Here is a 27551-nt window from a genome sequence, read left to right as displayed (position 1 = left end):
TACACCTGCCAAGGCTTGCATTTTGCATAATAATTGACTAGGTTTTTGGTCTCCCAAATCAATTCCAGTAACTAATCTCTTAATACGCTTGTCTTCACTTTCTTTGAAAATGTTCAGTAGACGTTATTTAGCCAACGAATATTAATTCGTATCTGTGCCGCAAATAATGTCCCAAATATTCTCGATGTATTTTGGTTCTAATTGTGAGACTAGGTGGTTAAATTTAGTTTCTTCTGTGACAGTTTTGCAAATGCTGAACTGTGCTTCTACTTGATAGAACCAAATTTCGGGTTTTTCACACCAAAAAGGCGGAATTTTGGTACTAACCTTGTTTACTTCGAGGCGATCTTCGGAAACGCTCCCGTTTGTCGTCATATCTTGTTATTATCACGTTGGGGTCACCAAATATAACTGCTGTAACGTAATATTTGCGGCAGTTCCCAAAAGATGTTGCTTGACGATATTTAGTCTCATTTTAAATCACCAAGAACACACGCCACTTGGCCTGCTTAAGACTTCTTTATTCACTTTTCTTAGCAGCTATCGCTGAATCATCACGTCTTTACTACCAAAGAATAAACAAAAAAATTAAAGATATTACATCATATTATCAATAATGAACTATAACTATTAACGGTCTTGGCAACTTCATAAAATATAAAAATTCCATTTAGATTCATCACTGTTGCCTTTACAGGACAAAAGCTTCAAAAGTTAGACACAATCGAACAAAATCTTCAAAAGGTAGACACAATGGAACAACACCAGAGACAAACACAGCAATAGTTAGACGCAATGGAACAAAAACAAAAACAGTCACAGCAACAAATGGAACAAAATCAGAAACAAATTAAAGAAACACTTCAACAAACACCTGAAGATTTAAATATTGAGTTACATAACATCGAATCGAAATGTCAAAAAGTCTGTAATGACGTAAAAACAGAAATTTTTGAGCATTTTCAACCTATTTTTTCGCGGCATGAAAATGCATTACAGAATCGCGAAGCAGGCGTAAAGGAACTGCAAACTATTGTTCATGAAAATCACAAGACCTTGCGGGCTAAAATTGACTCATTTGCATATACCGATTCGGTTACACAACTTGCAAAGCCTCAGGGAAACTTAAAGGACACAGTAGATATTCTGCAATTTGGTTCAGAAAGACACATGGAGGAAATTAGTTCATTAGCTGTGTGAAGCCTGTGGCTGGTTTGCATTGTTGGAATATTTGCTATTGTAGTGTTGGGCAGCTGGATGTGAATAACGCGTAGTTTTGCGCAGTTGGACGATTAGCTGCCAGCAGTGGTGGATGTGGGGGAGAGATGGCAGAATTTTGAGAGCGGACGATCTCCACGTGTGTCCATCAGAAAGAGTAAATTTGTAATCTGTATATCATGAACTGATATATATACGATGACTTTTGAATATTATTAAGGTAAATACATTGTTTGTTCTCTATCAAAATCTTTCATTTGCTAACTATGCCTATCAGTACTTAGTGCCTTCAGTAGTTAGAATCTTTTATTTATCTGGCCGTATTGGCGCTCGCTGTATTGCAGTAGTTCGAGTAAATGATTCATGAAAGGTATAGGTTACTGTTAGTCAGGGCCATTCTTTTGTAGGGATTATTGAAAGTCAGACTGCGCTGCGCTAAAAATATTGTGTGTCAGTTTAGTATTGATCAGAATGAGTAAAGAGAGAAATGTCTGAGTACGTTCAGTTCTGCTCAGCTGTTTGAAAATCAAATGACGTAAGAGGTTTATCAGCGCAATAATTCATAAATTTTTCTAAGGGGACGTTTCAAAACGATCTTGTTAGACAATGTTCACGGGTGCATTATGTGTTCCCACCTGTCACCATATGAGGATGTGCTCGAAATCTTGCATCGTTTGAGAAATAGTGCAATCGTAATTCGGATCAAAGTTTGAATTTTCGTTCATAATCAGAGGTCTGTAATTACGTTTGTTTGTCACGATAAGCAACTTGCATGTGTTTTGTACTCGACATCGTTACCTAATACCGTATAAATGCCTGGCAGTTGCAGTATATATCAGTGGATCATCCAGCGCACAGTTCAAGATTACGCCGTTAGTCCGCGCTGCAGCAGCAAAAAAATTCAAGTGGCAGCAGCAGAAAATTCTTAAATGCAAGAAGGTCGACGTGGGATATTAGAAAATGGAAGATGGCGGTGGTGGGAAATAAAAAATCCAAGGTGATAGAGCTAGACCAGTTATGCTTTGTGTTCACTCACTCAATCACACACACGCACACACACACACACACACACACACACACACACACACACACACACACACACATGCATATACACACATGTATGAGCACACACCCGTCTGTCAAAAGTTATGCCTAAAAATATAACTATGAATGCTCAAACTAAGTACCTGAGTGACATTTTCATGACTAAAATCATTTATTTAAGAAATAGCCTGCTAAACAGATGAGCAAACTACATATTTAAGCCTAATTTAGACGTTGTAATAAAAGGAACCTGACCAAGATTATAACTACATTAAACCCATGTTGCCTAAAATACTAAGGACGAAAGTACACAAACAAACAGGCACTTTAATTTACTGCCAGCTATTGGGAGAATGCAATTAATTCCATTTTCAGACCTACACTTGGTGAAAGACACAGTGTCTATATGTCGCCCCAGACTACACTCAACTTATATGCGAAATTTCATGAAAATACGTCTCGTAGTTTTGGACAGTAGGGTGTTCAGACAGACAAACATGGCAGTTTTTAGTTTTATAATTAGTATATTTTGAAAAAGTATGTATTGTAGTCTATAGTCGCAATTTATTTATTTTGCCGACTGAGTACCACCTTCGGTAAACAGTACCACTTCGAGACCAGCTGGTAAGTAGTGCGAGCAGCGTTACGAATGTATATAACAGCAAATGACAACGACATAAAAATGTGTCACCTTGTATAAAGTAGACATGGCTTAAAGCCAAAACACCTGCACTTGATAATGACCTAAGCCTGAAATTGTATTAGTGGAAATAAAAGGTTTAACAGTCACTGGCGTAAACAAGAAATGTCACGCATGACTGTGAATCCCAGTTATGAAAAGTTAACTTTTCGACTTTGTTTCGGCGTCGAGGTTAACTTCTTCTTATAATTGTGACGACTGGCTAGTGGCCTCAAAAATCAACCTGGACGAATTCATATGCATCCCGCTCACTCAATATACTGAGATGAATAATTTTCAACCAACCCTTTCATTGGAAAAAAAAACTCCTTCACATGCTCATACCTTCGTGAACCTTACCAGGTCCTCTCTGCACCTGTATGCCATCAATATGAAAAAAAGTTTCTTGAGATTTTACTTTGAAGCAAGTGCTAATACTGGTGAAAGTTTTCCATTGAGTGTGAAAAGTGAGGAAGGAGACCCGCAAAAGAAGCACAAAGAAGCCATGTAATATATTGGTTAAGGCAGTGAAGTTGCATTCGACAGCAACAGTATGAGAAGCGCTATCCAGTCATCCATAATGAGTGAAAATGGAATTAGGATCCTTTGAAAGAAAGTTGCCTATATCCTTGCCTATCCATGTTCCATCCGAACCTGTGCTCTATGTCCTCATCGAGAACACGACTAAATTCGTCCATTTGAATGGAATAAAAAGAATGCCCTTTTTCTTTTACTGTTACCTGCCTTCACCCAGCTACTTATTCATCGCAGTCATATATTAAGACTGAAGGAAAGGACAATATTTTAAATTTATTACCGCCACATAATTTTTTCCTGTATAGTGAGATATACATTTACGCCACACTGTTCATCCACAGAGTAAAAATAAGTCTCTGTGAATCAAATCCCATGTGTAAACAGGCAACAACCTGTTTATATCAGTCGATACCTTTGATCCGTTCCTCTTTCCGATGTTGCCTCTAGGAATACCTTAAACATAAAATCGTTTACTGAGCTTTGATACTGGCTTCTTCGATTTGAGACAGTCACTGTTAACATTAGTGGTACTGATGTCTTTGGCACCGCACGCAAGTGATTTGCAGGACCTCTTTTGTCCAGCTTCTCATAGAAGTGCCACGACGTTTTCAGGTGGAGAAAGCAAGTAGCCACATTCTACTGAGATGTTGTTTGGTTCCAGGATGTCGCTTTCAGGTAGACTTACAATCCGAGAGCAATTAACTTGGAATGCATTGTCATATTGGTACCGTAGTATCTATCTACATCTGTTTAGTAGGGAAGAGTGTTGTGCCTGGAGGGTAATGTACCTGGGAACACTTGATGTGTTGTGGTTTGTGTTTCAGTCTAGTGACTGATTTCCGGATCACATGCAGGTATGCTCACTACAGAAAGCCATAAACAGTGTCTGGCATTTTCTGCTGTGTTTTGTTGTAACACATGAGATTGTGTTTTGAGAATCATCTTTAAGTTTTTATAATTCTACTCATGTAAGTGTTGCATAATACAGTAAAGCTATTTAGAAGACATTGTTAATTATTCATTTATAGAGTGTAATTTTATATGTATTTAAAACTCTTTATCTAATGTGTGGACAGTTAAGCCATGCTTCATCAGTAGGGCACCATCTACTGTCATGAAACAGCAGAAGATTCTATTCCATGGAACATGTGGTATTTGCAAATGAACTGTTTCTTTATTGTCTTATCAACTTTATCTGTCTTGAGTAGAAAAATTGTATTATTTTTCAATAGTTTCTATTTCAGAATGCATAGAAATGAAATTGATTTTTTGATAATACTTCTATTTATTTTGATTTCACTTGCTGATTATTGGGTTGTGATAAACTAATACTGTAAAGACAGACCAGTGGCTGCAATACTGGTAAGATTTTCGTGACTTGAACACTTTTAAACTGTAATTGGATGTTTGTTCCTTGTTTTGCTTTGGAAAAGTTTTTGATATTTGGAAAAAACCATGCTTTTCTGGAATCATTTTTGTAATTTCAGGAAAATACTGCAGGCCATTAAAAGTGAACGCTATTATTTAAACTGGAGCAAGAAAAATATTAAACTTCAATTTCAAAGCTGGCTGGAGGCAGACGCCTCAAAAGTGTTCCAACGTATTACATTCTCCTAGAATTGTTGGTGGTCATCAAGTAGTTTGCTAAAAAGAACATACGTATTTCCCTTTTCCTCTTCAAGGCATAACTTTACGCTATTATTCTTGAATTACATAGGTTTTGGGATCAGTAGTGTTCATGTAGCTGTCGACATTGACTGTTGGGTGTCTTTTCGGCATGTAATGAACATTTGTTATGTGATGTATCAATCTGCATCTTGATGATAGCCTTTTTTCCAACGACGTGTTATAAATGAAAAAATTCGTGGTTCGTTTTGTGCCAGAAGATCGATTGACGGTACGGCGAGTTCCTGGAATTCAGATCTGTACCATGAGTGTGACTCTAAGAGAGGTGCACAACGGCTTTTAAACATACGGTTTATTTTCCATACTTTTGATACTTTTATTGTGTGTTGACACGTTCTTGAGAGACAAAATGTTATTTTTCTATCTAGTCCCTGTTTTTTCAACTACCTTACGCCACTGTGGAACTATCTGTTAACTCGCACAATAGCTGACGGGACCAGCATATCTGAGCCACTGCTCTGTCACCATCTTCAAATCATGTTTCACGAATAGTGGATCAAAGAGAGGAGGAGTGCACAGATTTATGGGTTTTTTAACATTTTACTTTGAAAGTAATAGCTATCACATTTCCTGACAGGTGTCGAGATAAACCCCCTTTCTCTCCCCTCACCCTCCTAATCCCTCCTCCTCCACTCCAGCTCCCTAATAGCTTTAGGTCAACAATATGAGAAAAAGGGGAGAAAATCAAGGTCACCAGACACTGGCATATATCAAGGTCATCAATCATGACACATATCCACCCGCGCCTCTACGGCAATTTTATGACCAAACAGTGGAGAGAAAATCAAGGTTGACCCAAATTGGCACATCTCCCCATCATGAAGCGAGCCTGGTTACGCTTCAAGGCCGACTGTGTGGCTTAAAATTGACTTGAAATCCAAAAAAACAGTAGAAAATTGAAAATAATTGTGAGAGATTGAAAATAATAGTGGGAAATTAAACAAAAACTGGCTTCCTATGGCTGGGTATATCAGTGCAGTTCGCATTGTTGCCAGATCTCCTGCGAACACGTTCAGAGGTCATCTGAATCACGCAAAACATGACAGGAAAAATAAAGCAGTTTGATGTGGTATTGTTCTATTAGTTTGGGATGAGGGCAGTCACATTCATCTTCTCTAATATCTGTAAGCCAGTTGTATGGTTTAAAATGGTGTGAGAAACAAGGCAGGTTGGTGGGGCGTAGTTCTATGACAAGTAACTCTGAATTATCGTTTTTAATTCGATTTATAAGGCAAAGATGATGTAAGACACTAAAACTGCAGTTGATGTGATATTTGCAATTTCATTTTTGCAGTGTTCAGCAGAGTATTTTGGCCAAAGGAATTTCATGCAAGCATTCTAACATATGATCAGCTAGCATTGCTACTTACCGTTTTGGGTCTGCTTGTTAGAGTTTTGCCGATTTTCAACTATTATACGAATTACCCACTTTTTGTGTGTCTTTGGGACTCACATAAATCTAAGACGTTAAATGTTTAGCAGTTAGCACCACATTCCGTTATTTAAACAAATACATTAATAGCCCAATAATTTTAAGTTTAACAATTAGCACAGTGCATTCCTTAGGTATTATAAGCTTGTTACTGATTCCAATGGCTAACTGAGGAATGCCTTCTGCACAGCTCACCAAAAACTCTAGGCATGACCAGTAGCTACAGAGGGGTGTGGGAAGTGAACCATACATGCACAAACAATAAAGTCTGCCACCCTGGTGCTGATAACAAATGCCTGCCTTGACGCTCCTTTTGACAGTCAGGAGGCAATACCCAACACTCACAATGTGTTCATAAGTACATGCCACCAACCTTACATTTTAATTTGTAGCTGATGTCTTAATTGTTGTTACTAACAAGCCGTCAGCCTGATGTACTGTCCTTTGTGAGTTTTTCATGTGTCAAGTTACATACAATACATATGAAGGAATCTGATTGATCTCAGGTTTGTGTATGTATGTAAGATCGACCATATGGTGTAAGAGTGCTACTGCTTCCTGTACAACAATGGGTAAGACTGTGAAATACTTAGATCTGTCAACCTATTAATATCGTCTATCCTCATCTAGGGTGTTACCCTGCAGTATGAGAACTTTACCAGTCAGGTTTCTTAGAGAATGACACAACCGATCTACACCCTGCATTCTTATGTAAGCCACACTTACGTATCCTCTGTAGGAAATATTTCATACTGCATTAATTTATAAGAGTACAGCAACTCTATAAGTTTGTGCTATCGATTTCTACGTTAAATAATTAAAACTTTAGGCAGACAGAACAAATATCTTCTTGGATGCATGTCAGCAACTCTTCAACTTATATTTTTATGAATAGCACTTCAGCAAATGAATGGATACTTACCTGTTTACACCACAACAATAGCACATAACAGAGGCTTTACTATAAATACTGATAGGTATTATTAAACAAATACAGCAAGGATTTTGCATAATACTTGTATTTTTTGATATATGTATGTATGTGTAAAATTAAGACTATAGACAGAAAGAGAATATTTTATAACCTCATCTTGGTCTTGCTGGTCAGGAAGGTGTACTTCTACACCAGAAATCTTACATACGTACTTATTACCCTTGCAGACAACCTGTATGACAGGAACATCATCAGTATTAGATATATGCAAGTATGCTCAGTATGTTGGTTCTTTAAGATATTATCCATCTCGAAGCAGAATATAATTGCTTGGTATATTACTTTAAAAATGTCCTGGGTTCAGAAAAATATATTTCCCTAGCTTTAATATAGAACTTATGTGTAATACTTACGTTGTCTGTGTGGGAATTTGTGGTAACAAAGATTGTCTACACTACCTCTGTCAGCTCCCATTTTTAGTAGAGTGTCCTACAAGTTCTTTATGTATGACTGTCCCATTTTTTAGTATAATATAGCTGTGAGGTACTGCCTTCTGTTTTTAGCAAATATTCCATTAAAACTACTGGCTTCTAACGCATATATCTAGAACTTCCATCCTCATGATTTTGAAATGTAATTTGCAAGTGAGGAACAGTCAGTACTGCAACAGAACAATGGGATCAGATGTGTAACATAGATTTCCACGTAGTTTACAAGGAAGTAACTGAAACTGCTGACAGACAAACAGAACCTATAAAATTTTTCCAGTTCTGATTGTGTGGAAGTGGTGTTAAGTCCAGCAACTGTATCTATCTATAAAAAGTATGAGCTGGATACATGTACTCTAAGGGAAAATATAGTAACATGGATGGTACTGTAACTTCTAAAACAATAACAGTTTGTTACATTTTTTCACAGTTACAGGCATTTAAACATGCTCATATTTCTTCCTCTTACATCAAAACCGTATGCCATATGACAACATCTGTCAAATAATGGTTTTTTATTTATGCTAAATGCGGCATGCATGTTACGATGCTTGTCTGCGGCTATGCTGTGTCCATCAGGGAGCTACACACTGGCAAAGTTGCATTATACTTCTCACAATGTTACTGAATACAATTTTCACATTTTCACTTGCTTGATCTATTCAGACACAAGAAAAACACAATGCATCGTGTAAATTACAGATGTTGGTATCACTTTGTTTTGCTAACAAGACAGTATGTGTCAACTCCTGATCCAATAGTTTAAGTGCTGTGCTGCCAAACCTGGTTACTATCAAGGCACTAAGACAGCTACTGCTGCTGCCTTTGCTGGTGTTGACATTGCTGTTGCTGGAAAAAAATTGACACTGATTTGTTTTGGGTTGTACTTGATGGTTAATTGGCTCTCGATGGACAGTAGTCTGTCACCCAAGTGTCTCCATTGTGTTTGAGTGAACTGAAGCTTCCTACAGTGCAATACACTTTCTGTGTAAATTACCACCTCGTGCTTTGAATACCAACATTGCTTTGATGACTAAGTGAACTAGTCGGCTTATAGACCCAAAGTTCTTTCCTACCACAGTTGCTATCTACCATTCATGATAGCCCACACCAGTGTGGTGGGGAAGGCATTTAGTAACAGATGATATGTAACTGCGTAGTGGTGGCCCTAATGATTTAACAACAGCAATACGTGGGGAATAAAATGATGTTTTTACCCATACAAGGGACTGTCCACATTGAAAAACTGTGGTATTGTGTGACAGTTCCATGTCTTGACACTAAAATCATGTGTCTATAATGGTCATTTTGTTTCGAAGGATATATTAAGATCATGGTGTAATCATAGATATCATATGAAGAGTTGATCTAAGTCTGGTTGAAACAGGCAAAAAAAGCAGTGTATTTTGATGAAAGTGCTTTATTTTGGACACTGTATACTAACAGTACATAAAGGTATATAACAAGGCAATTATATTTCTTACAAAACTGTCGTTTAGTCAAAAACGCTATTACTCTGGCTGATTAGGTTTGCAGCACACAGCAGAAGAAGAAAGGCAATACACACATTTAACACAAACACTCTGATTTCTTCCTGGAAACAAATTGTACACAGGTGAGAATTATTAAAAGCTTTCATGGTCGTGTGCTATATTGATACCACCTTCAGGGTAATAACTCTGTTAGATTTCAGAAGATTTGATGGGAGTGTAATATTTGCTGCAGCCTCTGCAGTAATTATTCCATCTTCATTGTGGCAGATATTACCTAAAAAATATTTATGCTCTTCAAGAATCACAAAAATTTTTTGAAGAATCAGAGTATCTTCAACCCATGGATTATTTGTTTCTTCCTAACCCTTCAACCTCCCACAAAATTGGAAGAACATGGTTTAATCTCAGTTACCAATATGAAAGAATCCAGCTTAACTTAGTTTCTCAGGATGTTGCCTACTAGCTAATGACCCACTGTCGATTGAAGTGAGCCTCACCTCATATGCTCTATATTTAGGATGAGCTAACCCAACTCTCACATCATGCACTGAAATGCACAAAAATGCTGATTCAAGTGATGAAGCAAATGTATTTCCATTGCGTACAAGAAAACACCTCGAGGCATAACATTTGACTCACTAGAGATATACTTTCAAAAGTGTACCCCCCAGCTTTCCAGACATCTATTGTGTTAGAGAGACTTGTTTTCAAAGCTTCTTATATTGTCTAAAGACCCAAGATGACAACACTTCCCTTCACATGATCATGATGGTACTTCCAGTCAAAGCTTCTACAGTTATTTGTAGATGCAACCCAGTTCTAAAGACCTGGCGCAGTAGCACTATTAAATGTGTGTTGTTGGTTTATTGTGGGAAAGGGGGGATTGGCTCTCCAGACCCCATTCCAGACCTAACACTGGTAGATTCACCTCTGAATACCACCATAGATGTGATGCTGGTGGATCATCTCCGGACATTATCCCAGATGCAGTGTGGTGGATCCACTTCTGAACAATGCTCAGGACGAACGCTAGTGGATCCACCTCCTGACACTTTTCTGGGTGTAACATAGGTGGATCCACTGCCAAATACTGACCTGTATGTAGCACAGTTTCATCCACTTCCAAACAGCGCCCTTATGTAGCTTGGGTGGATTAACCCCCAGACACTATTCCAGACAGCACCTGTGTATCCTCTCCCAAACTCTACCTTTGACCTACTCTGGAATCTGTGGATACTCAGAACATTGATGTTCATTAAAAATATTATCAGTATTATAAGGCACACCATAAACAAAATAATAAGCCAAGAATATACAAAATTGGATGTAACAATTGTGACAAATTACACATCAGTCAAATAGGTAGAATCTTTTGAATATGTTTCGAAGAGCACAAAGATCTAATGACAACAATACAAGTGCTATTGCACTAAATCTCCTAAGTAACAAACACATGTCCAAAAACATCAATGAAAAGCTAGAGATTTTGCATAGTGCTAAGAAAAGGGATGCAAACGAATATTTTAGAATAAGTTATTCACAATGCCAACCAAATAAACTTCTTAATGACCAAACATTTCTACAGAACAAAAAATTTCTCAATAACTGCAGTAACATTCTGCTAATGACTAGTTGAAAATCATCTACACAATAACATGAAAATTAAAATTTAACCTAATCTCGTAATGTATTTTAAATTTGGTTTTATTTGCCATTCTATTTAATTTCTTACTAAGTTTTCAATTCTTCTCAAATAAATGTTCCTCTTATTCCATGCTTGGCTTTACTCTTCGATGAGTGTAATACCCTTGTAAATGTCAAGTTGACAAACTGTCAAACGAACAACACAATATTCGTGAACCACCGCTAACAGAAAACACAAATTTAAATATGCTGTCGTTTCAATACACATGGCATGATTTTACATTGCAGCTAACCATATTTATCATAGTTTTATGCTCACATCATTACATTTTTATTTTTGGAGGGAGGGGGGAGAATATATGGCTAATACACTCTTTTGTACAGCATCCCAAAATCACTTGGAACTAATAAAGTTATAACAGCTAGAGTGGGAAATTTAAGAATGCCACCTTCTTTTAGTATTACAAGTTGTTTAAAATGTTTCAGACGTGTACTTGTTGATGTTGTTTCACTGTCTGAGACCCATAATTCCGTATCAAATTTCTACCATCCCTGTTCTAGGGAAAAAAAAACCTAGCGTATTTTCTGTCTGCACTGGGCAATCTAGCACCCAGATTAACGAACTAAATAAATACTTAAAACATATACACTGAGTAATGAATGGGCCTGATATTGGTTTATAGTACGTTCTGTCATGGGATAATGTAAATATGATACAACATAGCCATCTTATCGACAAGTAAACGAAACCTGCATCATGAATTTCTAGTAATCAGGCTCGTCCTCGTTTTCTAGCAGGAAATAAGAATGTACATGTAAATATATAACGAAGTATGCGTAAACTTGTATGCATGTTGGTTGTAAATTAGCTGGAGAACAGTGATGCTAGACAAAGCAGTAGACAAGTACTTCCAAATCTCCTTAAGCTGGCTTCTGTGACCACAGGTTCCCCACCTCAACTGGTTCAGTGTTCTATATCCTGTTACATTTTTGCGCTCTCTTATGGAAACACCCTGTATATTTGTACAGAAAACTGTAATTGCTGATTTTGCCTAGATAATATTCTAGTCGGTTGGCAGCAGAATAAGCAGGTGCTGGAGGGAATGGCTAGTAGATATATTTGGTTTTATTGTAAACATATAAATGCCCAATAATAACGTCTGAGGAGTACATTCTGATTTCATTGTTGGTATTAAGTGAGTTGTAATTGAAAGCTATTTTTCATTTTGTGCTTACTGTGTATTCGGGTGACGAGGCCAAATACTGTGAAATGCTTGTGTTGTAGCTATTTCCCCAATTTTAGTGTTACTGTGCTGAAGGAAAAAGTATGGAGGAGTGGATAAACTGTTACCAAACTATACACATGGAGGAGAGAGAGAATTTTATACAAGAAATGTTAAATTCGATGGAAGAGGATGAACCTTCATGTACATGATAGATAACCTTGCAAGGAATTTGTTAACTTGTCTAACACACAAAAAATGGGAAACAACTGGGTCTGGCTGATATAAACATATAGTCAATATAAGCCGCTCCAATGGTGGTAGTGGCCCAGATGTATAATATATGTTAGAAAGGGAACCCAACGCTCAGGAAATGCAAAAAGTGTGTTAGTACTTCAGTCTATAAGAATGGAAATAGGCACGACTGTGTAATTACTGGGGTCGTTACTAGCGCAATTACATGAGAGGATCTTAAAAGAAAGAATCGAGATGGAGCCTATAATATCTGAAGTACAGATTGTTTTTAGACCAGGGTGCTTATGTATTGACGGAATCTTCACATTATGTATCTAGTACACAAGAGAATTTCCAGAGGGATAGACAACCATTGGATTTGCAGATACTGCATGAGAAAATAGTTTGTGGACTAGTAGGAAGAGTAGGTTAGCGTTGACTAATTACATCAAACCAGTTAAATAATTCGACACTCATGCTCATAAATTAAGGATGATTGCAGAATGAGGTGCCACACAACGTGGCACTACACAAAACTGGCGCTAATAGCATAGGCACATAGGGAACACACACGACACAAATCTTTAAGTCCACGCTATTGGTGATAAGTTGAGAAAACCGTCCCAAAACACATTTCCTACAAAACGTCACTATTTCCTGCGCATGTACCCCGACATGAATATGAGATATGATCACCATCCACATGTACAAAGGCCGAAAAACGGGTTGTCATACTCTGGAAAAGGTGGTCGAGCAGCTGCTGGGACATGGCCTCCCATTCTTGCACCAGTGCCTGTCGGAGCTCCTGAAGTGCCGTAGGGGTTTGAAGACGTGCAGCGATCGTCGACCGAGAGCATCCCAGACGTGCTCGATTGGGTTTAAGTCTGGAGAACAGGCACGCCACTCCATTCGCCTGATATGTTCTGTTTCTAGATTCTTCTCCACGATGGCAGTTCGGTGGGGCCGTACGTTATCATCCTTCAGGAGGAAGGCGGGAACGATTGCACACCTGAAAAGGCGGACATACTGGTGCAAAATGACGTCCGGATACACCTGACTTCTTACAGTTCGTCTGCCAAAGACATGCAGGGGTGTACTTGCACCAATCGTAATTCCACCCCACACCATCAAACCACGACCTCCATACTGGTCCCTTTGAAGGAAATTAAGGAGTTAGTATCCGGTTCCTGGTTCACGCCAGATGAAAACCCTGCGAGAATCACTGTTCAGACTATGCTTGGACTCGTCCGTCGTGAACATAACCTCGGACCACTGTTCCCATGATCATGTACTGTGTTCTTGACACCAGGCTTTACGGGCTCTCCTGTACCCAGGGGTCAGTGGAATGCACCTTTCAGGTCACCGGGCGAATAAACCATGTCTGTTCAGTCGTCTGTAGACTGTGTATCTGGAGACAACTGTTCCAGTGGCTGCGGTAAGGTCCCGAACAAGGCTACCTGCAGAACTCCGTGGCCGTCTGCGGGCACTGATGGTGAGATATCGGTCTTATTTTGGTGTTGTACACTGTGGACGTCCCGTATTGTAGCACCTGGACACGTTTCCTGTCTGCTGGAATCGTTGCCATAATCCTGAGATCACACTTTATGGCACGAAGAGGGCCTGTGCGACGACTTGCTGTGTTTGACCAGCCTCCAGTCACCCTAGTATTCTACCCCTCATAACGTAATCAATATGTGTTCTTTGACCATTTTAAACACACAGTCATCATTAGCACGTCTGAAATGCCTGCACACTTACTCGCTGCACCGTACTCTGACATGCACCAACACACCTCTGCATATATGGACTGCTGCCAGCGCCACCCTACGACGATCGCAGGCCAAATGCACCACATGGTCATGCCCTGAGGCGATTTAAACTCGCAAACTGCCCACGAGAGCGTTGTTTCACCATGTATCAGCATTATCCTTAATTTATGAGCATGAGTGTATATGGATTGTGTGAATACTGTCAAAATAGTAAATTCAGTGTCACTAGAGTTTCCTGTTACCAAACGTCTACCCCAAGTCTGTACTACAACATCGATACTATTTTAAAAATTTATGTGGGGGAAACACTGGAGGAACAAATGTAAGGGCATGGGAGTCGCGGTGGGGGACAAAATTTTGTACACACTACTATCCGCTGATGACCAGTTCTTCATAGTAGGAGACCAGGAGATGGTGCGTTCTAACTCCGTCGGGCATCTCTGTTTACATTTAACTGCATTCATTGCGGCATCCCATAGGGCAGTCATACTAATGCTATACAAGTCTGGCGAGCTCGTCAAGCATAAACCTGGACTGAAGCCATGTGAGCCATAGCCCATGGCCAGGCGCTAGCTCCCACTTCGAAAGCTGCCACACTAGTTGTGTACTACGACTACTGTCTGTCCGCCGCATACAGGCCAACTCCACTGTGGTTCCAAGCAAGCCGCTCCACGATGACCATAGCTGTCCTGTACTCCATACACCAACGGGAGACAACTGCCAGCAGCGTTCCAGGCACCACTGCTCGGTGGTCAACTCCCAGAGCATGGAACTCTGGTGGGTGGTCAAGCCCAGGTGGAACGACACGAATGTCGTGGCCCCCCACTTAAAGACTGTCTGCCATTGCAGCCAATGAGGCTAGAGCTGGCTAGAAGCTGTTGTGATTCCTTGTTGCACCACTGGCTGCCATCCGCCTTATCGCGCCGCTAACGCCAACCTCAGCGAGTAGCTGCCTCTGCCAAATCGACGATCGCCGCGCCCTCTGGCGCGAGTGGGGTGCCCGACCCCTGAGCGAGGCGGGAATTCAAGCATTCCGCGAAATAACGAATTCACTGCACGAAATAAATAACAAAAAAAAAACGAAGGCAACTGGTTGCGATAATAAGGATGGGTTGCAATGGCAAGGCTTTAGAGGAAGATTATGACGATGTCATTAAATTAACACCTAAGCACTGGAAGAATAGATATACATACAGGCAAAAGGTACAATTCATGTATATTTTACCAATACTATTGTTTCCAGCGGATAATGATTAAGGCTTGTTTTTATTTGTGACGAGGTTATGCAGACAGTGAAACATAAATAATGACATACCATTCATTATGTCTCTCCTTTGCTGACACTAAACATTTCAGTGACGTGATGCCGCACTTTTATCCGTCTGGTACATGAAGTTGAACAGGCTGTACGAAACGTTCAGTATCTGCAAGAAAATCATATTACTAGTGTGGCTAAGAGTAAAATTATGGCAAGACATTAACAAGGTAATATTTTCAAATCATCTATACAAATGAAATGGAAATTGCGCTGTGCCTATAACTTTTATAAAACCATGGAAAGTCTCGTCCAGTACGACAATGGTTGTTCCGAATGGTCGAAGATTACCGGTAGACCTCACGGTGGAACAAGACACGCTACATCATGACATTGTTCAACCGACATCATAAGATAACAGCATTTCACGAGTACCATCATGACTCTCCTGGTGAGTCGTCGATTGTTGTTGAGTTCCTGAGTGAGATCTGCTGATTGCACAAATGGACTTCCGCAGGCTTCCTATCATTTCTGATATTTATAGAATCGACTAAAGATCTGCTCTTTAGACTTTCCTTTCCTTTTTTCCTTTGGCAAGAAACACACATGCTGTCTTTCGCAGCATATCTCATAATTTGTTCTATTACTCGCTTGACGTTTTATTATACCTCGTAAGTCCCATCTGATACAGATGTCTGGAAATTTCTCGTATTTTGAAATTTTTACTTGCTTACGCTTTAGGTTTTTACAATGTTTTGCAGGACGAGACGGCACTGCCACCTTTGCTTTAACCAGAGAATAATTTGACACTAAATATAGAGAGTGACTGAGCTGCTCCTACCGATGGGTTTTATGCAGCATGTAATGCTTTCAAATACTACGTGTAAGATTTTTATATTCTTTGGCTCGCTATGTACAAACTATTAGTCATACAGGAGAAATGAACAGAGTCCTTTTGGAGGAAATTTATTGCAGTTAAAGTTTTTAATGCGAAACAATTTTGCTATGACCCATAGTCTTAGAATTATTCAAGAAAAGTGTCCAAATGTGACCTTCAAACGAGTCTTTGTTGGGTTACACGCAAACCGTGGTCTACCACGAAAACATCCTGGAGCAAAATTTAACTACAATAAATTTCCTACCAAAAGGTTCTGTTCGTCTTTTCTGTAGGACTAATAGTTTACACATAGCGAGCGAGATGACATGAAAATCTTTCGTGTGGATTGTCAACGCGTTAAGAGTTGCATAAAACGCACCAGTAGGGGCAGCTGAATCACCCATAATGATATTATTGTGCCTTTTATTGACAATGATGTAGTTTACGTGTTTTCTTTACCTTTCAAATGTATTTGATTATGTCTTTATTCCTAGGAAAAGTAACAAAATTTATAGCCCTTCATTTACATTTTAGCGCCTATAGAGAATGTTGGTCCTATTTTTGTAGCTAATACAGGGTGATTCAAAAAGAATGCCACAACTTTAGGAAGTTAAAACTCTGCAACGACAAAAGGCAGAGCTAAGCAGTATCTGTCGGCGAATTAAGGGAGCTATAAAGTTTCATTTAGTTGTACATTTGTTCGCTTGAGGCGCTGTTGACTAGACGTCAGCGTCAGTAGATGCTAAGATGGCGACCGCTCAACAGAAAGCTTTTTGTGTTATTGAGTACGGCAGAAGTGAATCGACGACAGTTGTTCAGCGTGCATTTCGAACGAAGTATGGTGTTAAACCTCCTGATAGGTGGTGTATTAAACGTTGGTATAAACAGTTTACAGAGAATGGGTGTTTGTGCAAAGGGAAAAGTTCTGGACGGCCGAGAACGAGTGATGAAAATGTAACACGCATCCAGCAAGCATTTGTTCGCAGCCCAGGAAAATCGACTCGCAGAGCTAGCAGAGAGCTGCAAATTCCACAATCAACTGTATGGAGAGTCCTACGAAAAAGGTTAGTTATGAAACCTTATCGTCTGAAATTGGTACAAGCACTGTCTGCAGCTGATAAGATTAAAAGAATCGATTTCTGTGATTTTATCCTTGCTCAAATGGAAACAGATGAATCTTTTGTTTCAAAGATTGTGTTTAGTGATGAAGCAACTTTCCACACTAACGGGAAAGTCAACCGTCACAATGTCTGTATATGGGGCACTGAGAATCCGCGAGAAACAACTCAGTATGAACGTGACTCGCCTAAGGTGAACGTTTTCTGTGCCATTTCAGCCAATAAAGTTTTCGGTCCCTTTTTCTTTGAAGGTGCTACTGTAACTGGACTACAGTATCTGGAGATGTTAGAGAATTGGCTGTTCCCTCAGCTCGAACAAGAAGCACAACAATTCATATTTCAGCAGGATGGAGCGCCACCACATTGGCACTTATCTGTCCGTAACTACCTGAACGTCAACTACCCGAGGCGATGGATCAGCCGCCAGGCAGCCCGTGACAGAGCACTTCATCACTGGCCTCCAAGAAGCCCTGATCTTACCCCCTGCGATTTTTTCTTGTGGGGGTATGTTAAGGATATGGTGTTTCAGCCACCTCTCCCAGCCACCATTGATGATTTGAAACGAGAAATAACAGCAGCTATCCAAACCGTTACGCCTGATATGCTACAGAGAGTGTGGAACGAGTTGGAGTATCGGGTTGATATTGCTCGTGTGTCTGGAGGGGGCCATATTGAACATCTCTGAACTTGTTTTTGAGTGAAAAAAACCTTTTTAAATACTCTTTGTAGTGATGTATAACAGAAGGTTATATTATGTTTCTTTCATTAAATACACATTTTTAAAGTTGTGGTATTCTTTTTGAATCACCCTGTATTTCAAGTCGTCGAAAAAAAATACCTTTATTATTTTTTGCTACGTAATACACTGTTTGACAAAAAAATGAAACGGCCAGAAGATATGGCCAGGTGTCAATGTAACTTCGAAAATGTACACAACATTGCCGGGTATATAAATGACTAGACTTGCAATTCTCTGCGACCGGATGAGTGACTACAAAGTATATTAGTGTTGTCCGTGTTTAGTTTCGTTAACAGGCTTGGTAGGGCCTTTAAGGTCCATGAACAGCGTTAGATCTTGAGTGATCGCTGTGAAGGGCTTGTAGATGCCACGTACTCATGTGAGACAGCGTTATCAATTGTATCAACTGAAAAGAGTTTGAAAGAGGCCTCATTGTGTGTCTCCATTTGGACGACAGGTCATTTCACGCGGTAATCAGATTTGGTGTGCAGTGGTGCTATGCTGGACTACTCCGGAACGTCAGGGCAAGCGTACTCATCGTCAAGGTTTCGGTCGGCCACAACGGAGGATCACCGTACTGTGCACCAAGCAAATCGAATGCCTTTACATCTGCGCCTACCATCCGAGTGCAAGTAATGGGCCTGATGGTGTGGCTGGGAACCATGGACTACTGATGAATGGCGACGCATAGTGTCAGGGAGTAAATAGTGGTTCTGCACTGCTCCAGATGTCCAATGTCGGCGAGTATGGGAGAGATCCCACTGTCCCAGCGTTTTGGAGACGCACAGCGGTTTTCCTCCTGGCGTCGTAGTGAGGGAAGCCATCAGGTATGACTTCAGACCTCAGCTAGTAGTGGCTGAGGGAACTCTGAAGGCACAACGATACATCAGGTATTTGTCCTCATATGTCACCTCTCTTGTGATAGTATCGTGGTGCCAGTTTTCAAACGCACAATGCTCGTCTGCACACGACACGTTACTGCGTGAAATGTCTGCATGATGCTGAGGTACTCTCTCCTTGCCGGCAAAATCCTTAAGATCTGTTCGAACAGAACATGTGTGTACCATCTCTGACGCCAACTCCGTCCTAGTGGCAGTATTCAGAGTAATCAAAGACCAGTTACAACAGATGTGTGCTAGCTTGCCTCAGGAGACAATGCAAACGGCTTCACTACACCCTTTCCAGCAGAATCGGTGCACGCATCCAGGTCAGAAGGGGTACAATGTGATGATGATAAGTGGATTTATACTGCCAAGTGCTTTGTAAATTTGACTCGATAATCACTAAAATATCATCACATACTCTTGCGATTGCTCCTCTCTGTATTGGCGCTTAAACGTTTTCTTTCAGGCAACATAATTTAATATAAAGATATTTTTGGGCACTGAGTCTACGTCTGTCTTCGTTTTTAGTCTATTATGTGCGGTTTTTTCACATGCTGCCTTATTAAAATTAGCAAAGCAAATGTAACTCAAAATAAAAAGTAATTTAATTTTTCAATCCCAAGATCATTGAGTTCTGTTACTGAATCAAAGCATGAGAACATCTCTCCATAACGAAGAAATCATGTGCCCATTGGTTTAAGTTCCTTTTCGCATTTGAAAAAATTCTAATATAAATTTTCTACGATGAACTTGCCTGTTGCACGTTTTGGTTAATTGACCAACAATAGTCTTCCGCGATATTCGCACCCAATCACTGCTGATACAGTCTTTCCATGACCTGAATGTGTTGATGAAACGGTCGCTTTGTTCCTTCCAGACATCAGTCTAATCTTCATGAAAACAAAATCAAGGTAAATAATCAAGACATGAATCCTGAGGCTTGGAAAACATTTCAACTCCTTTATCTTTTCCAGGATGTTGACTGTAACATAAATACAATGAGGATCTGTTTTGTTACCTAAGAAATTAACAGCAACCTCTTTGATTGATGCCCAAGCGTCTTCTTTCTGTCTCACTTCTGGTTGGAGAAGAAACTTTTTACCGACATCTTGCAAACGTCCTCCACCTACGCACAAGGCTTTATCGAATTACTTCAATATTCATCCCTTATCCTACCGTCCCATGTTGTTAATTGAAAAACTATTGAAATATATCGTCTGTTTCTCCTAAACACTGCCAGGTGGAATTTCTCCAGTGTTTTGGCAGATATATGCAGTTTCGTTCTTTGAATGTGTAGGTGGTGTCAGTCCAAATAAATACTACTCATCATGTCTTTCATGCAACGTCTAGTGTCAACGGAAATCGATCATTTGTTTCCGGTTACAAACAAAAGCGCAATTTTACGAGCGCCTTTGATAGAGCGGTGTCAGATTAGTCTAGTACGGTACTTTGTTGAGAAATACGTATTAACAACGATAGTACAACACAGTAAAACGTTTGTTCGCCATGTCTCGGCAGCCGGAAGTCACCGCCTCGCGTGCCGCCCTGGCCCGAACTGTCCTCTACCGCCATGTTGCAGTGCTATTCAGTCGCTGCTGGAGTACTTGTTACTCTTCGTTTATTGCTATCTCTGCTCATATGCATCGCTAAACCGAATAGCGTACTGGACTAATTGGGAAACGCACAATCGAGTGGGCTCGAAAAATTCCTGTTTAAAAGTGTTTTGTTTGTAACTGGAAACAAACCGACGCTTTCCTTTGACACTAGCAGTCGCCGACTATATCTACCCATTGTAAAAACGAAGTTTCAAATTTCTGCTGAAACACCAGAGAAAATGGGCCTGACGACTCTTAGGAGGGACTGTATGTACATAACGAATGTATGGTTTTTAAATATTTAGCGTGTATTGTACAAAGTGTTGCGTTATATGGATTTTTTGTTATCATATTACAATTCAACACAGTAAACACCACAAGAATTAATCGCTTTCATTGCTTTTTCTATCACTTGCCTTTGAATTTCTTCACTCACATGTTAGTAACTACTTACAGGGTTCCTAAGGATTTCGTCTGTCTGATATTATAAGCAATACAACAATGAGGCAAGAACAAGGATTTAAAAGGAGTACCGAAATAAATGAAGAGATTTTTACTCGAATGAAAATAGATTTCCTGTAATGGTAATGACTTATCGACAAACAGGGAAAATATCGATTGGTAGATCAAGAAAGGCGTGGGAAGATCAAATAGAAACAAACCACGGACAACACAGGCGCTGAACAAGAGGTCGGAACAGACAAATGTCTAGCAGCTTAAGAAAGAAGTAGAAGAAATTTACTGTATCAGCTTTTGCTCCGTCCTTTGGTGTGACTCCAAATTAACAACATATAGTCAATGTCTTGTGCTATTTTGAGTTTTCTCTTAGTCTGAAGCAATAAGTGCAGTGTGCTTACTGTATGTAATTACCGTTTCCATTTCATGTTGTTTTCCGTTAGACTCTTAAAACGCTTAGTAGGTGAGAGTGCTGTATTGGAGGGTAATGTACTGAAGTACAAATGATATTGCTTGATTGCTGTACCAGTCTAGTGACCGACTGTACGGTCACATGAAGGAACTCGCTCTAGAGACAGCCGTAAGCAGGTTCCAGCATTTTCGACAGTTGGTGAAGACGGAATAGTGGCCGAACTACTGAGAAACCTCAGGCCAAACTCAGAGTACTCACACAGATCATCACAGACATATGGACGTCAGAAAAGTTGCCAGAAATGCGCACAAAAGGGTGACCCACAGATGTGAACGATTACAGGGGCATCTCACTGATACAAGTCACATACAAGATACTCTCAGCGTGCCTACTCCAAAGAACACGGATGCAAGTGGTACATAAGATCGGCGAGTACCAGGAGGACTTCGCACTGGTCGCTCCTGTGCAGAACAAATCTTCAATCTGAAGACTACCCTGAAAATCGGAGCCCTCAGAAACAGTCCAGTCATATGCACCTTCGTTTAATTCAAGAAGGTATATGACTCCATCGACCGCCAGCCATTGTTCAACATTCTACATGAACAAGGTTTGGACAGCAAGACACTGTGACTGATCAAACAGACACTGACAGACACGACATCTAAGGTGAAGTTCAAGGGGGAAATCTCCGAACTCTTCGAGACCAAGACAGACGTTCGTTAAGGTGACGGACTCTCACCGCTCCCCTTCAACTTAGCGTTGGATAAGGTCATCAAGGAATGGGAGGAAGAGCTGCAAATACAAGGCCACTGGAAGCCAGTGCGACTTGGACGAGCCAAGCTGGAGGCGGGATGTCTAGCCTTCGCAGACAATCTGGCACTAATCACAGATAACGAAACTACAGCAATCAGACGGATAGAAATACTCAAAGAATGCGCAGAAAATGTAGGGCTACAGATTTCCTTTCAGAAAACCGAGTTCTTCTGCACGAAATTAAACATTCCAAATCTGAGCACAAAGTATGGCAAGATCAAGAGGGTCACACAATTTAAGTACCTAGGTGAAGTGCTCGAACCGACAGGAAAGGAGAAAATTGCCCAGAACGCTAGGTTATTGAAAATGAAGAGAGCCTTATACAAAACACAGGCTATTTACAATAAGAGTCCGCCTGCTCCAAAATTCGTCGCTACAACACTGTAATCAAGCCTGAGGTGCTATAAGCCCGTGAGACACTGATGATACACACAAAGGCCGACCTTGAGAACATTCTCACACAGGAAAGAAAAATCATTCGGAAAATTATCGGGTCAATACTCACCGACGATGGATATAGGCTTCACTCCAGAGACACCACAGAGAAGTTCTCCAACATCGCAGCGGACATTAGAAAGAGGCGACAAAAATTTTATGGACACATAAGCAGACTCACACAGACCAGACTCAACAAAAGCATCCTCAGGTACATCCAGAGACTCAAGATCACTATACCCTGGATAACACAAGTCAAAATTGATCTGGAAAGAGCTCACATAGATTCAGCGGACGTCATGGACAAAGGAGTCTATAGACAAAAGGTGTAAAAGCGGGAAGTGATGTCAGAGAAAACAGCACCTAAAGGCCAAAGGCCAAAGTAGACAGAAGAAAGGAAGAGTGCCTTTAGTCAACGAATGAAGGAGTACTCGAAGAACAGGAAGAACAAGTAGTCATGAATGTTTCGCGCTGTCTGGTAAAAGGCCTTTAACGTGTGTTATGGTTCAAATGGCTCCGAGCACTATGGAACTTAACATCTGAGCTCATCAGTACCATAGAACTTAGAACCACTTAAACCTAACTCACCAAAGGACATCACACACATCCATGCCTGAGACAGGATTCGAACCTGCGACCGTAGCAGTCTCGCGGTTCCGGACTGAAGCGCCTAGAACCGCTCGGCCACCACGGACGGCTTAAAGTGTGTTATAAGAATAATAATAATAGTAATAGTAATAATAATAATACATACATACATACAGTGGGACTGAAGGATTCATGATTGCAATACAGGATCAAACAATAAACACCAGATGTTACAGCAAGCATATTATTAAAAATCCCAATACTACAACAGATAAATGCAGACTTTGTAAACAACAAATAGAAACAGTAGATCATATTACAAGCGGATGTACAATACTAGCAAATACAGAATACCCCAGAAGACATGACAATGTAGCAAAAATAGTACATCAACAACTTGCCATACAACGCAAACTAATAAAAGAACACGTTCCCACATACAAGTACGCACCACAAAATGTACTGGAGAATGATGAATACAAATTATACTGGAACAGAACCATTATAACAGATAAAACAACACCACATAACAAACCTGACATCATATGCACCAATAAAAAGAAGAAATTAACACAACTAATCGAAATATCCATACCCAATACAACAAATACACAGAAGAAAACAGGAGAAAAAATTGAAAAATACATCCAACTGGCTGAGGAAATCAAGGACATGTGGCATCAGGATAAAGTTGACATTATACCAATTATACTATCAACTACAGGGGTCATACCACACAATATCCACCAGTATATCAACGCAATACAGCTACATCCAAACTTATATATACAACTACAGAAATTATTGATACATGTTCAATTACCCGAAAGTTCCTAAATGCAATGTAAGATATACCGTACAGTTAAAAGGAAGTCACGCTTGATCAAGATCCACGTCACTTTCCATTTCTGAGCAGACATAACGTCTGAGAAAAGAAAGAATAATAATAATAATCTCCGCAATATTATTTCTTCCATGAAAGCTAATTCTGCAAGGTTCGCAGAACAGCTTCTGTAAAGTTTGGAAGGTAGGAGACAAGGTACTGGCAGAATTGAAACTGTGAGGACGGAACATGAGTCGTGTCTGGTTAGCTCAGATCGTCGAGCACTTGCCCGCGAAAGGCAAGGTCCCGAGTTCGAGTCTCGGTCCGGCACACAGTTTTAATCTGCCAGGAAGTTTCATATCAGTGCACACTCCGCTGCAGAACGAAAATGTTATTCTGGAATAATAATAATTGTTGTTGTGTAACGACAAAGTCATCTGTTCCCATGGGAGGTTCTTTGCAGTTCTCCCGAGCCAAGTGAATATGTGACGGAACGTCGTCTTGCTCTGTTGCAGGCTTGAATCCATTGTGGTATACCCTTGATGACATCATCAATTGGTCCAAATTGTCCCGCTCTTCAAAAGCAGTTCCGCGCAAGTACACTGTCGTTACTGGTATCCAAAACAAACTCGCTGCAACTGATCCCACACGTGCTCGGTTGGGTTGAAGCCTGGGGAACAGGCAGTTCGCTCCGTTCTGGTGATGGTGATCCTAGCACGATGAAGGAACGTGTTCATGAGAACAGCTCAATGAACACACGAGTTATCATCCATCAAGATGAAATTGACACCAAAATATTGGCGATACGGTTCCAATATTTGCTGCAGAATCTCCTCCCTGTTCCGTGGAGACTGCTCTGAGCAGCCAAGATAGGTTTACCGCGTAATGCCACCCCAGATCACCACTCCGCCTGATCTACTTGCGGGACACAGTGTTCGAGGCGTTCAGTATTACCAGCTTGTCTCCAAACACATGATATGTGACTGTGAGGGTACAAACACATCCGATTTTCGTTCTCGAACAGAACCCAACACCAATCCTGATGTGACCACCATGCGTGATTTATTGCCCATTTGCATTGTGAGTCCATGGCGTAGTTGTTCACAACATGGTTCTCACCTTGCTTCTCAGGAATGGAGATATTTGTCTCTTAACATGCCATACATAATGTCCTCTAGCCACTTTGAAAGCGTAATTCAGTTCTGGAGCACTCACCTCACTGTTTCTCTGACTCAAAAGTTGCAGGTATCGATCATCGTGTGCACCGGTCGGATGTGTAAGTCCTCAACACTATCTATCTCTCCGAACCGATTCAATGTCTGCCCGAGACTCCAGTTCACACGTCGAGCAACTTCCCTGGTTGAAGAGTCTCCTTCACGTAACATGGTTATGCAGTCCAATAATTGGTAGGAAAAACAAATCCATAATGTTCGGATGCAGCATTAGTAATGCCCTGCTTCACACAGTCATGTCATTGAAATACCTGGGTGCAACGTTGCAGACCGATACGAAATGGAACGAAAATGTGAGGATTGTAACAGCGAAGGGGAATGGTCGAGTTCACTTTATTGGTAGAGCTGTGGGAATGTGTGGTTCACCTGAAAAGGAGACTGCATATACTGCTAGTGCGACCTGTTATTGAGTACTGCTCGAGTGTTTGGGATGAGAACCAGACCGGATCAAAGGAAGACATTGAATGAATCCAAAGGTTACTGGTAGCTTCGAGCAACATGCAGGTATTACAGAGTTCTTCAGGAACAGGAATTCCTGGAGGGAGCGCGACGTTCTTTTCAGGGTTAGCCTTCTTATTGATACGGGAACAGTCACAATAGCAACATACTCTCATGACATATTGCAGTGATGCAAAAGTTTTGTTGATGTGTGTATTTAGTCCGGTGAGCTTAGAAAAGCTAGATGGCCGCTAGACGGTCCCTACCTGCAGCAGAGTCTCCCTGGACAGCGTGTAGAGGCCGCACACCTTGAGGCTGAGTGCGCGCGAGGATCGCCGGCAGAGGGCGACCAGCAGCCGCCAACAGTGGGTGTCGGCTTCCGGCCATCCGCAGCTGAAGGCGGACCGCGGCAGGCGCTCGCTCTGCAACACCAGACGGCCACTCAGGCTAAAGCCGGCCACCCACAGGCCGACCAGTGGACCAACCTTCCTGGCAAGCCGGTCTGCCCGGACACGTTCGCTTATATTGTACGATTTTGTACGTGTCGGGTCCCAAGGCCTGGGTACATCGGCTCCACAGCCACATCACTACCTGCAAACCACGACCTCTACCTGCCACTGCACACTCCACCTCTTCTCTTCCATTTTGGTATGGTGAAAATTGGGTGGGGTCTGCCATGCAGTCACACTGTTCCCACACACAATCAGACGAATCAGTGGCCTGCTCAGCGATGAGGGGCAGGGTCAGCCAAGACTCTTCGGCCTTTGCATGGGCGGCTTAACACTTTGGTCGGATAACAGCCAGTCCCATTCACTGGAAAACATGCTGCAGGACAAAACAAAATTTAACACAATATTAGATTATGGGAGAAACCCGCCAGGGTAGCCGAGAGCGCTAACGTGCTGCTTCCTGGACTCGGGTAGGCGTGCCAGCTCCGGGTCAAATCAGCCCAGCGGATTAACGATGAGGGCCGGTGTGCCAGCCAGCCTGGATGTGGTTTTTAGGCGGTTTTCCACATCCTACTAGGTGAATGCCGAGCTGGCCCCCATGTTCCGCCTTAGTTACATGGCTCGCAGACATCTGCATACATTCGCATTACTCCATGGATTACACTAGTTGCAGACAGTTAGGGGTTCACTAATTCCTTCCTGGAGGGTACGGGGTGGCGACAGGAGGGGCACCTGGCCACCCCTTAAAATTAACTTGCCACATCTGATTAATCAGCAGACCCCACAAGTCGGGATTAATGCTTAGAAAGAGAGATTAGATTATGGGAGAACACAAAAAAATTTTCAGGAGAGTTAATAACAGTGCAAGCAGTTCACATTGGTGCTCTGAACTGTGTGCAGTGAAATTTGTGGCTGGAAAAGGTTGAGGAAAAGTCCAATAATCCCCTGTCCAGACCTCAACAGAAGAGCGGACGATTCTTTCGTGGTGTTTTAGTTTTATAACTACTGATGAAGAACAGTCGACGTTTCCTATGAAGAACTATAACTGAAGGATTG

At 41.0% G+C, this 27551-nt stretch overlaps 1 protein-coding gene across 1 annotated transcript in view; it reads right to left on the bottom strand.

Annotated features, from left to right (window-relative positions):
* LOC126419646 (uncharacterized) overlaps window positions 1–26690 on the bottom strand; it is a 179593-nt gene extending 152903 nt beyond the window's left edge. Inside the window, exons 1-2 of the mRNA XM_050086835.1 lie at window positions 26658–26690; window positions 26313–26468 (exon numbers count right to left, since the gene is read on the bottom strand). Coding sequence (XP_049942792.1) covers window positions 26313–26468; window positions 26658–26690 — 189 coding nt within the window. The remainder of the gene's footprint in view (window positions 1–26312; window positions 26469–26657) is intronic.
* Window positions 26691–27551: the final 861 nt, after the last annotated feature.

This window comes from Schistocerca serialis, chromosome 9 (genome assembly GCF_023864345.2).
Source record: "Schistocerca serialis cubense isolate TAMUIC-IGC-003099 chromosome 9, iqSchSeri2.2, whole genome shotgun sequence".
Classification (NCBI taxonomy): Eukaryota; Metazoa; Arthropoda; class Insecta; order Orthoptera; family Acrididae; genus Schistocerca; species Schistocerca serialis.
This window is presented reverse-complemented; position numbering and strand designations above follow the sequence as displayed.